Source organism: Grampus griseus, assembly GCF_964374135.1.
Source record: "Grampus griseus genome assembly, chromosome: 2".
Taxonomy (NCBI): Eukaryota; Metazoa; Chordata; class Mammalia; order Artiodactyla; family Delphinidae; genus Grampus; species Grampus griseus.
In genome coordinates, this window is record NC_139018.1 from 100148757 (window position 1) to 100162399 (window position 13643).

Here is a 13643-nt window from a genome sequence, read left to right on the forward strand (position 1 = left end):
CCTGCCGATGCAGGGGACACGGGTTCTTACCCCGGTCCGGAAAGATCCCACATGCTGCGGAGCAGCTAGGCCCGTGAGCCATGGCTGCTGAGCCTGCGCGTCCGGAGCCTGTGCTCCACAATGGGAGAGGCCACAACAGTGAGAGGCCTGCGTACCGCAAAAAAAAAAAAAAAAGAAATGGCAACAGAAATATCTGTTTTCTAGATATAGAAAAATTGATCAGTACCATAAATGCAGTAGACTTAATGCTATAAATAAAAGACAAAGATTATCTGATTGATTTTTAAAATAAATTTATTTATTTAATTCATTTATTTAGGCTGTGTTGGGTCTTCATTGTTGTGCACGGGCTTTGTCTAGTTGCAGCAAGAGGGGGCTACTCTTGGTTGTGGTGTGCGGGCTTCTCATTGCAGTGGCTTCTCTTTGTTGTGGAGCATGGGCTCTAGGCATGTGGGCTTCAGTATTTGTGGCACGCAGGCTCAGTAGTTGTGGCTTGTGGGCTCTAGAGCACAGGCTCAGTAGGTGTGGCGCACAGGCTTAGCTGCTCTGTGGCATGTGGGATCTTCCTAGACCAGGGCTCAAACCTGAGTCCCCTGCATTGGCAGGCAGATTCTTAACCACTGTGCCACCAGGGAAGTCCCTGAATTTTAATAACATAATTTTATGCTACAGAAAGTATAAGAGTGGGAAAATAAATATTAAAAACATACGAACCAAAAGAAAGTTTGTATAGCTGTATCAAACAAAATACAGGAACACCTCACAGTTAGTGCAAGTTCAGTTCAAGATCACTGCAATAAAGTGAGTCACATGAATTTTTTGCTTTCCTAGTGAATATAAAAGTTATGTTTACATTATACCATAGTCTATTAAGTGTGCAATAGCATTATGCCTAAAAAATGTACACATCTTAATTAAAAAATAATTTATTGCTAAAAAATGCTAACCATCAACTGAGCCTTCAGAGAGGTGTGTAATAACGTCAAAGATCATGGTCACACATCACCATAACAATGTAACAGTAATGAAAAAGTTTGAAATACTGTGAGAATTACCAAAATGTGACACAGAGACATGAAATGAGCAAATGCTGCTGGAAAAATGGTGACAATTTCCTTGATGCAGGGTTGCCACAAACCTTCAGTTTGTTAAAAGTGCAGTATCTGGGCTTCCCTGGTGGCACAGTGGTTGAGAGTCCGCCTGCCGATGCAGGGGACACGGGTTCGTGCCCTGGTCTGGAAGGATCCCACATGCTGCGGAGCCGCTGGGCCCGTGGGCCATGGCCGCTGGGCCTGCGCGTCCGGAGCCTGTGCTCCGCAACGGGAGAGGCCGCAGCGGTGAGAGGCCCGCGTACCGCAAAAAAAAAAAAAAAAAAAAAAAAAAAATGCAGTATCTGTGAAGTGCAATAAAGCAAAGCGCAATAAAACAAGCTATGCCTGTACATTTTAAGTATTACTAGAGATATAGAGGGTCACTACATAATAAGGCTCAAGTCACCAGGAAAATAAACTAAGCTTGTAGGCATATCATCTCAAAGCAAAAGTTGATAAAATTACAGCTTATATAAAAATCCATTATCAGAGTCAGATTTTAAAATATTTCTCTCAGTAACTGATAGATGAAGGGAAAAAAAATCAGTAAAGCTATAGATGATTTGAACAACGTAGTTAAGTAATTTGATCTCAGGTGTCTACCTTCTGCCCAAAAGACTTCTTTTAGCATTTCTTGTAATGTGGTTCTCCTAGTGGTGAATTTTCAAAGGCTTTGCCTTTGTTTGAAAAGCATTTTTGCTGGGAATACAATTCTAGGTTTACAAGGTTTTTTTTTTTTTTTTTTTTTTTTTTCCAGTACGTTTAAGGAATTCTGATGTCATCCTTATTTTTGTTCCTCTGTATGTCATTGTCTTTTTTATCTGGTTGCTTAAAATTCTTAAATTTTTTCTCTTTATTACTGGTTTTAAGCAATTTGATTATGTTGTCTTTGTGAGTCTTCTTCATGTATCATGTATCATCAAATCCCTTGCAGCTTGTTGAGCTTCTTGGATCTGGGGGTTTAGAGTTTTCAAGTTTAGAAAATATAGGCCTCTTGATGTCCCACGGCTCACTAAATAGTTTCTATTGCTATGTCTTCAAATTCTGTGATCTTTTCTTCTGCTATGTCTGCTCTGCCATTAATTCCATCAGCATAATTTTTATCTCAGACATTGTAGTTTCCATCTCTAAAGCTCAATTTGGGTCTTTTAAACATCCCCCTAACTTTTTGAAGATAGTTATATGATATGTTTTAATATCCTGTCACAATTCTGACATCTGTTTCAGTTCTGGGTCAGTTTTGACTGGCTGTTTTTCTCATTATGGTCATGTTTTCCTGCTTCTTTGTATGCCTGGTAATCTTTAACTGGATGTCAGACACTGTGAGTTTTACCTTTGTGGGTGCTAGATATTTTTGTATTCCTATATATCTTCTTGAATTTTGTTCTGGGATACAGTACACTTGTATGTAAATTATTTGACCCTTTCAGGTCTTACTTTTATGATTTGTTAGTTGGGTAAAGAGCAGTGCTCAGTCTAGGGCTAATTATTCCCATAGTAAGAACTTCCTGAGTTCTCTACCCAGTGCTCCATGAATTATAATCTTTTTTTTCATTCTGTCTGGTAGGAATATGCACTGTTTCTGTAACCCCCTAATCCTTTCAGATTGTCCTTTCTCTAGCCTTGGGTAGTTGCTGAATACTACAAATCTCTCTGCGCAGCTCTCTCCTCTTTGGGACTTGGCCCTATGAACTTGAACTCCCTGGGTTTCTCCAGACTCTCAGCTCTGTCTCCTCAACCTAGGGAATCTCCCAGTTTTTGTCTCAGTTTCCTTTCCCCGTGTTAAATCTTGGAAACTCTCAAAGCAGTAAGCGGAGGTAATTATAAGGCTCACCTAATTTGTTTTCTCTCACGGATCACTGTCTTTCATTCCTGATATCACTGTCTTGAAAAACAGTTTCATGTTGCTTTGTTTGTTTCAGAGGGGAGGGTTAAATCCAGTCCTTATTACTACAAGTTGGTCAGAAGTGAAAGTTCTAGAACTATTTTTTAAATTATGCAATAAAACAATTTTTAAAAATCCTTAGGGGGACTAATATAAAATTACTGTGCAATAGGATAATAGTAAAAGATAGGAAATGCTGAGATCTAAAAAGGTTAGAAAATTCTAATAGGTCCTCAGGCACAGGCATGAAAAGATTTTCATAATGTTACTAAGTTTATCAGTTAGGATAGGTTAGAATTATGTTATGGTAACCACCCTCAAATCTCAATTACTAAAATCAAAAAGGTTTATTTCTTACTCATTTTAAAAGTCCATTGCAAATTGGGAAGGTGATTCTTCTCTTCATCACAGTTACTCAAATGACAGAGCAACCACCAACTCAAACGTTGCCAATAAACAAATTAGAGGAAAGACAGGAGTCTAGAGAGTCTCAAATTGGCAATTCAATTCTCCAGCTCAGAAGTGGAGCCCGCGATTCACGGGCCAGACCCAGAAAGATGGCACCACCCAACCATAAGGGAAGTGTAATCCTGCTATGTGTCTGGTTCTCTAGAGAGAACTACTGTAACTACATGGTGAAGAGCCCTAATGACTATCACAGACCACGCTTCTGGTCAGTAGTTATTCAGTGTATCCTCCTTCTTATAGCCAGAACATACTCCTTCTCTTCGAAGGAGAGATAACTCAACAGTACCATTAAATCAATGGCATCAAGCTCAAAGTTCAGCATCTCTTGCTAGTCTCTAAATCAGGGGATAGTATGCACTAGTCACCACTAGATTGGTTATCCTATGAATTAAAAAGCTGTCCTTTACACACACAAGGTTGAAACAGAGATAGAAAAACTGTAAATAAACACTCCTATCCTGAAGGAGAAAGATGGGAAACACACAAGCAGTCACTGGTCCAAAACAATTCTCTGCTACAAGGACACTACTCTGGTGGTGCAAAAATTCGTTGATGAGAACCTGACTCTGCTTGCTGGAAGGGGGTCTCTAATCAATTGCTGTCCACTATTGATCCCACCACCCAGGAGGTCTTTCCTTTTTTCTTTATCCTTCTTGACCACAGAGGTAGACATTGGGGAATATGTTTTATTTGGGGACCAAGCAACTTTCTCTGTCTGCTACCCCGTGTAGAAAGCTGGGGGCCCAAGGGTCATTTTGAGTTCATCAGTCATAAACTTTTAGTCCAGGCTCATGGTTTGACAGTTCAACTCTCTCAAAATTTTTGCTTTTTATTTATCTGACTGCAGTCAGCAGTGAGCCAATACTCACACCCACAAATTTAAAGATGTGCTCCCCCCAGCTCCTCTTTACACTTGACTGGAGTACCTTGAGTCCATCAGGCACTGGTAGAAGACTGACGTGTTAGCAACTGTTTCCTAAGCCATTTTATATATCTGAACAAATTACTGGGCATTGGTATTTCCAATTCCTGACAGATATTAATATTTAGGATGTGGGTATGAGAAATGAAAACTTCTGGAAATTCTCAGGTATTTCCAAATTACACAGAATTGTGATTCTATATTTTTTATAGCACCATACTTAATATATTTAAAATAGTTATGAGTGACCAAAATAAATACTGAATCATTTTTCTGTGATAGTTATACTAAATGTTCCAGATATTTTCTGTTAAAAAAGACATAATAATAAATGTTTATTAACATGAACCAATGTATTGGGACAAGATTATATATATCAATACCATTATATCTACCTGACATAGATATTTGATAACAGAAAACATTAAATAAAGGAAACGTTAACAAAAATGCCAATAAGTCATTTTTTAAATTGAAAGCACTACAAATATTTGTTTAAAAGTTTTTCTTAAAATGAAATCTATCATACTAAGTGAAGTAAGTCAGACAGAGAAAGACAAATATATGATATCAATCATATGTGGAATCTAATTTTAAAAAATGATACAGATGAACTTATTTACAAAACAGAAACAGACTCACCGATTTTGAAAACAAACCTATGGTTACCAAAGGGGAAATGTCGGGGGGAGGGATAAATTAGGAGCTTGGGATTAACATACACACACTACTACTATATATACACACACACACTACTATATATAAAATAGATAACCAACAAGGACCTACTGTATAGCACAGGGAACTCTACTCAATATTCTATAATAACCTATATAGGTGAAGAATCTGAAAAAAAGAATGAATATATGGAATATGTGGAATATGTGGAATATATAACACAACACTGTAAATCAACTATACTTCAATAAAATTTTTAAAAAAGAAATCTAAAAAGACACAACACATTAATTGCCCTATCTGATAGTCTTTATCTTTATTTTATAACAACTATTCCAGACATAGAAATTCTTCTTTCATTTTTGCGTTGATATTAGTGAAGTTGCTAGGGACTGTCCAAAAACATCTTCAAGTTGGTGTTACGTTACATGTTACTTCATAGAAGCTCTTTTCCTTTTTTAATGATAAAAATATTTTGTCTGCTAGCCCAGATTTTGGTCTTACTGTTGCAATTGATAGTGTCTTTGCTAATTTAGACTTTAGATCAGTTTCTGATCTCATTTCAGAATGTTCCACAACATTTACTTCTTTTCTTTGTATTTATTGTTTAAGTATTTGTAAAGAATAGCACCCTTTGGCAAATAATCATACACTGGGAAGTGCCAATAAATTTATTTGGTAGTTACTTGACCAATGCTACATTTGGATCTCCTCTCAAGAGTAAAAACACCACACAGAATCACAAGTCAAAATTGATAACTTATGGAATTATTTTGCTTCTACAACATGTTATTTTTGGAAGACCATTGATGGGATTTGTATAAAGTATCCTATGAATATAAACCTACTAATTTTTATTTTACTTGCAAGAATGACTCACCATTAGCAGCAGACAGGGGTATGAATACACATTTATACCATGGCAATAGATACAAGTATGACTTGAGTGATCAGACTATGACCACTTCTCTTCTGGGGCTCTTATTGTGGTTCCTGGAAATGTTGACTTTACTCTTGGACTCCACCTGTCAGCATTCCCTAGTCTTACTTTTGAGCTTGACTTCAGAGGATTCCTGCAAACCAGTAATGGCTCTAACTTCATTACTTAGCTTTAATTCTCATAGGAAAGTTACAATACTTTTTCCTGTTTCATCGATTTCTTGACTGATTTGTCTTGAAATTCAGAAAAATATGTGTTTCCCAAGAAATGCTGTGAAGGAATTTCCACATAGAAGAAACACTTCAGGGCCTCTCCTTAACCTAATTAATTGGTATGATGGCCATATTCTTAATTTAATTAAGTTTTCTTGCTTAGGCCTTCTCCTTTTACTGGCTGGGGGTGAGAAGTTTAGCCTTTTCCAACCCTGCAAGTATCTGGATTTGTGGACTTTTTCTATTCTCTTTTGTTCCTACTTTCAATCCTACCATTTCTCATCTGAGTCCACTTCTTTCTCAGAGTAAGTTGTCAAATGCAGCCAATATAGTAACCAAAGCATGCCATTAACATTTTGTTAGTCAAACTCTTCCAATAGAGATACAACTTCATTACGTACACCATTTGTCTTTCAAGTATTACAGTCAAGTTTACCAAATCTCTCACCATAGCAGAATGTGGATCACCTCATGTAGCCTTGCCATCTGCCACCTAAGCCAATGCAATACACTGGTGTAATGTAGCTCAGCTGTGTTTCTTCTAATGGCAGCAATCCACTTTCAGGATTAATTCCTACATCAGTAGGGAGAGACTTAGTTATGCTGTAGAACAAAAATTCTCTAACTGCAGTAGCTTAAAATAAAAATGCTATTTCTCCTTCATGCTATATGTGTATCTAAATAAACAGGAAGGCTCTTTTCATAGCCCCTCAGGAACCAAGACTGATATAGCAATCATCATCTGAATAGTAAAAATGTTACCATGCTTGAGGGAAAAGAGGGTTCTAAAGAGTCTCACATTAACAATTAAATCCTCGAAACCAAAAGTCACTTTCACTCACAACTCACTGGCCAGAAACTAGTCATATGGCCACACGCTAGAAATATTTGGTGAATAGCAGGAATGAAAATCTACATTAGGCTAAAAACAAGCTGACTTTGAAGAATCAAAGAAAAAAATCTAGATGAATAAACTCTGAACTTCTACAAGTTAATGCTGGACCGGGAAGCTTTCTATAAGTACTATGGTATGATAATTAAAATAAGTATGGGTTTCTATTTTTCAATTTAAAAACTGAATACTCTTCAATCTAATAAATTATACACTTAGAATTTTAGTACAGGTAAATAAAATATGGACCAAAATTTATGAAATAAGAGTTTCACTGCAGTGTCTATAATAGTGAAAATAAAAGAACAGTTACAAAGTTATGATTATACCCATATAAAAATATAAGGCAGGGCTTCCCTGGTGGCGCAGTGGTTGAGAGTCCGCCTGCCGATGGGGGGGACACGGGTTCGTGCCCCGGTCCGGGAGGATCCCACATGCTGTGGAGTGGCTGGGCCCGCGAGCCACGGCCGCTGGGCCTGCGCGTCTGGAGCCTGTGCTCTGAGACAGGAGAGGCCACAGCAGTGAGAGGCCCGTGTACAGAAAAAAAAAAAAAATATATATATATATATATATATATATATATATATAGGGCAGGGGTTGGCAAACTTTTTCTTCAAGTGCCAGATTGTAAATCCTTGAGACTTACAGACCATATGGCCTCTGTCATGTACAACTGTGCTGTTGTAGTGCAAAAGCTACAACAGACAATATATAATATACAAATATATACATTTGTATAATATACAAATATACAAATGACATGGCTGTTTTCTAATAAAATTTTGTTTACAAAAATAGGTAGCCAACTGTGGGTCATAGTTTGCTAGCCCCTGATATAGAGCAGTTAAAAATCAAGTTTTTAAGGCAGTGCATAAATGCTTAAAATATTTTGAAAGCTTAAAACTACAGTTTATAGTTACCAAATTCTCCACAAATGGCAGGTTTTACTTAGTATTTAGGAGGGAAAATTCATCTTAAAAAAGAGGTTGAATTGGGTGAGTAATGTAGTCAGTTTTTCTGTTCTGTTTTTGGAAAAGTCAAGCGACCCTAGATGTACCTGAAATACTTCTGTAAACCAAAATCCAAGGTCACCTCTGTGATCAGCAGTTATTCAGGCCATTAACATCTGTAGCTACAGCTTCATTTATAGCTTGGTCCAAAAATCTTCATAATGATGACCCTCTGTGTCATCAAAGAAGACTAAATTATGCATAGTATATTCTTTTAAATAACAAAAGTGATTTTATAATACTTTTAAAAAGCAATTAAAAGTTACCTTTAGCTAACTGTAAAAGTAATTTCACCTAGGACACCTCATCCCTCGATGATGTTACAGATGCTGCTACAGATGTGTTTAATTCCTTACAAGATGATCCAAGTGATGTATCTTGGAGTTTATAGATTTTGAGATGAAAATTAAACATTACCATGACTTTAAAAAAATCTATTTGACTATTCATTTTGTGTACATGGATTGGCAGATATGCCTCATTAGTAAACAATATTTTTAAAATAATCATTTCTCTTTTAATGCTTAGACATAGGTAAATTGTGTTTTATTTTTTAGCTGAAAAAACAAGTCAGTGTTATAGTAATCTAGTAAAAATGAAACACTTGCAATTCTTTTTAGTGCCTATATACATACAAAAGTCCTAATTCACTGAAGTCAGTACAAGTGAGTGATCCGGGAGTAACAAGTTTGATGGAACAAAAATGATCATGTCAACCATAGTTTAAAAATGACATTACAGAAGCCTAAAAAAATGTAATGATGTCAAAACATTTATAATTATTATATAAAGTGTATCTTTAAATCACATGCTGTCTTTCCTGTTAATAGAATATTCACTAACCCCTCCTCTTGAGGTAAAATTCCTCAATTCCTATTAGTAAAAGAGATCAGTAGGTCCTCTTCTTTAGGTTAAGAGGTCCTCCATTCCATATGCATATAATCACTGTAGGAATAATAAATAAAACTGTAATTAGTACCATCAATGGAAGGGTTATTTGCAAAAACTGATATATTTTAAAAAGGGACATTCAGTATAAATGCTAGGAACTATAGCTGTGGTAGAAAACACTAACTTCAGAATCAGATCAAATTATGTTCAAATCTTGGCTTTGTAACCTCAGACAAGTAATTGCCCAGATATCTTTTTACTTACAGCTAAAACAAGGTGACTCATATCTTGTCAGTTCCTTTTAAAAAATTTTTAGAATAGTTCTTTAAAAATATATACGGTGAAAAAAATTACAATTTCCTCCCTAAAACATTGGAGAGATACAAAGGGGAAGAAATAACATAAATAAATATGGCATTCAGATTTTCAACGTAAATTAAAAGTGCATCCACAAAATGAATGTTTCTTAACTGCACATGTAATCAATCGTAATTCTGTTGTTAGGTAACAGGAGACTATAATATAGTAAGGCACCTTGGTAGTTAGTTCTTAGGCAAAGAGTCACTTGAGTGCATCACTGGCTTTCATAGTCAATCAAGAAAGTCTAACTGCTTGTTGTGTATTGGTTTGTTATGATTTCAAATCCACTTGTTTATGACTTAAGTGAAGTTGTTTTGATCTACAGGTAAATTTGTTTACACTAAGGAAGCTGTGCCAGGATGATGTCATCAACATCTGCTGTTGTTGATAAGTATTCAGCAGCTCAGCCATTAAGGGGTGCCGCTGGGGAGGATAATCAATACGAACATATGGAAGAGCAGCTATCAAGTGATGGACATTTAAACTTTAAATACCAAGAATTTGTGAGGACTTACCGAGAGTGTTTAGTCTGGGCAAGGCTACTCTTTTGCTGACTTACATAGCTCTGTGACGATCTTGAGACACTTGGTCCTGCCATGGCCAGGCCACTCTTGGTCCTCAGCAGTGTTAAACTGTGCAGCAGTCTCAGGAAGAGAAGGGACATCTGTTCCTGCCTTGGCAAGGCTACTCCTGGTAGGCAATGGTGTAAGTCATGTAATGGTCCCTGGAGTCATAACATTTGGAACAGCCCAGCTTGCTTACCGACACCGGTACTGTCACCCCCTAGCTACGTGCCCCAGCAGCAAGGGACCTACGCTGGCAGCTGATACCCAGCTTTTAGTTGGAAGGACTGACTCTACAGACAACCAATTCCTGGAAAGGTACACCTCAACTAAATTTGGACTTTCTTTCATCTCCTCTTTGCCTAGAACAATAGTGTAATCAATCTATTATTAGTTTGGAGTATGTTATTTCTTTATTAGCTAGTTAACAGACATTATCTTGTATGGTATCGGCTTGCAAAATGTTATTTTTATAAATTATAATTCTCACAGTGAACTGGTGTTAAATAAGTTATTGGCAAACAAAATCTCAGTCCCTGAGCACAATTTGCCTGGACAAAACAGCACTCTAAAGCAGGTGGTGGCAATCTACAGTCCACTGGCCAAATCCAACCAACATTCTGTTTTTGTAAATAAAGTTTTATTGGAACACAAACAGGCTACCATTTACATATTGTCTATAGGTGCTCTTAAGCTATAAGGAAGAGTTGGATAATTGTGACCACACAGTCCACAATTATTCACTATCTGGCTCTACAGAGAAAAAGTCTGCTGACCACTGTGCTAAAGCACTGCCACTCAAAGGTTTGGTTTGCATACCTGAATTGTCTGTTCCTGATCAGAAATGAGATAAGGAGATTATGTGAAAACAGAAACCAACTATGTTACCAAGTACAATGTTCACTTCAACTATTTTTTTGTTTTCATTGCTAGACTTTCTCAATGAAGGATTTATAGTCTGGTACAGGTTCCTTTTCTCACAGTGGATAGGTATAAACTATTCATTGATCAGGTACTTTCAGTACCACTACTGTAAATATATAGGGGCAGGAGAAGGAACTACTCAAAGCTCACAAGGGACTACAGTGTCACTTAGAGACTTATTTTGGTACAGTGCTCTAGGTTTTTGAAGCATTAGGTAACAGCCTTGGCAACTAATTGAATGAGATTCAGAAAATGGTCCTTACACAGACTTTTTCTTCCCTTTACTCCAAAAGTCTTCTCTGCTATAGATTTATGTTTCAACAAGGTGAAGGATGACAGTTAATAAGTCCCTCTATCCCATCTTTTCTTGGGAGCAGGAAAGATAAAAATATTTTCCCCCACCCTCAAAAATATTCAAGAAAATAAGTCAATAAAATATTTTGTCTATTTAGCCTCTTTAATTTACTGAGCAGATAGAAAACTATAATATTAAATTATAATTCTCTTGAAGTAGAAGAATTTGTAAAGCAAATCAATTCTCTGTAATTATTAGCAGTTCTTCCCCCTGTACTTTAAGTCTCAATTTAAAATAAATCATGCATCAATTAAAGAATATGGAATAAAATCTACCACTAACTTTAACATGAAATTTCCTTGAGCAATATACAATTTCTAGAGGCGCCAAAGGTAATCCGACTCAAGCAGCTTTCTGAAAAATAAAATTATTCAGGGACAGATTTTTATTGCAAATATTTACTCAAAAACTACTATATACAGCAGAATTTTAATAGCCATTTTAAACATTTAACATTCAGTGAAACAAAATTTTAAGAATTCAAAGCACATTTTAAGAAGTAAAAATGTAGCATTTTAAATAAAAGTTTGTTAGTACGTCAAAGCAAACTACTGTTACTCATATTATTCATTTCTATATCTATTATTTTCTATATGATAAAAAACTGAAAAAATCAATTTAGCAGCCATCTTATGGATAAATTAGGCTAAATATCCCAAACCAATTTTTTACATCCTGCTTTAGGTCCCATTTGAATTTTCTATTTTACAGTTACAGAAAAAGTCACTTAAACATGGCTGAATTCATGCCAGGACATGTTTTCAGTTTACTGCTTTACAATATCTACATTAATCCATACTTTGGTTTGGTTTCCAGACCATTTTTATGGGTCTATTTCTAAAGAAGATCATTAAAACAATATTAAGAGCATAATAGCTACAGGAGTTTCAACAGTGGGTTTCTACTTTATACAACTAGTACATCAAGGGATTTCTGCACAGCTTACACACTGACAAAAAGCACAAATATAAATTTTTATTTTAATAATTTCACTTTCACTGAAAGTTTAATTAAGGTAAGCTTACAGCCTGGCAGGCTAACACTTGTATGGAGGTACACAGATTCAAATATTCTGTTTACATGCTTCTGGCAGTCTGGAATGTAATATTATATCCAAAATTAAGTTTATGTTCATCCAAATTCTCATTAGATCAATGAATTTAGCATTCTAAACATGCTCCATTTACCAGTATCATACTCAAAATGAAACCTTCATTAACAAAGCCAATTGGCCATTATTTTAAATCAATTATTCCCAAAAGGTATGTGGTTTCCAAATCTCTTCCTTTAAGTTAATTGAAAAGGATGTACAGGTAATAAGGACTTTTAGTTTAGAACTGATGGAAATGTCAAAAGCTTTATTAATATAAATAATATTCTAATATTCAATTCATATTGACCACCAGGTTCCATAACCTCGAAAACTGATAAATGAGACTTTTTCATTGCAAACTTAACTTTCATTAAAATCTTATTCATGTCTTAAAAACTTCTTGGAAATTCATACTAATCATGCTATTAATGATGAATTGATTTAATAACCGAGGTTGAATATACAGGTAAAGTGTATGAATGACCTCCCTCACATTTTTCTATCTCTGCACTCTGCAACAGCACCACTGAGCTCACCTGATAGCACTGTTCCAAATGCTCTTATCGTTGGTACACTAAAACTTAGAATGCCTAATTAATTTCAACTTCTTTCTTTTTCATCTGCCAGGTCTCCTGTTGTCTCTGTTGTGCTAAGGCTATTTTCTCCAGGAACGTCATCTGTTTGATCAGACACTACTTCATCAGTCTTGGCTGAAGGATCACCACTACCTTTCTGAAGAATCTCTGTGGCTTCAAACTCAAGCACTTCTGATGGAGTCAAAGGTTCCAAATGAATACTGCCTTGCTCACTAACATCAGAACTAACAGATTCAGGTTCATCTCTTTTTCTCAAAAACTGATCAATGCTAACATCACCAGATGTTAATTGCAAATCCTTAATATTCTTTGAAGAAAATCTAGCTTCACTGGCATTGCAATCTTCAATCTGATCACGTGCAATGAGGTTTTCTGAACTTTGGCACCTCTTCAACTCTGTTTCCTGACAAATGTGCTCTATTTGTTTTTCCTTTTCCACCTTATCTGCATCAATAATTGAATCATAACTGAAGATATTCTTTGAGCCAGTTTGCTGGTCTTCAAGACAGGTATCATTTTCTTTATCTGAACCTGATACACCTTCTTCACTTTTTGTTGTTGATGAGCCTTCGAATAAATGCACATCACATCCATTTTTTATTTCCTCTGAAGAAGCTTCATCTTGTTTACTGAAAAAATAAAGCTATTTATTATCTATTTCTTTATAATACAATGTATTTGAACACTATTAAAATAAAGACATTCTCTAAAAAAAAAAAAAAAAAGGCACACTTGCCCACCAAAAAAAAAAAGAAAATTGAGC

General features: G+C 35.9%; 1 protein-coding gene across 5 annotated transcripts in view; it reads right to left on the reverse strand.

Annotated features, from left to right (window-relative positions):
• Positions 1-11773: 11773 nt before the first annotated feature.
• The window catches only part of ZNF280D (zinc finger protein 280D), a 119322-nt gene continuing 117452 nt past the window's right edge, over positions 11774-13643 (reverse strand). For all 5 annotated transcript variants that reach the window (XM_082647887.1, XM_082647888.1, XM_082647889.1 and 2 more), the window contains one exon: positions 11774-13509. In XM_082647887.1, the coding sequence (XP_082504013.1) occupies positions 12885-13509 (625 nt within the window). In that variant the 3' untranslated portion in view covers positions 11774-12884. The remainder of the gene's footprint in view (positions 13510-13643) is intronic.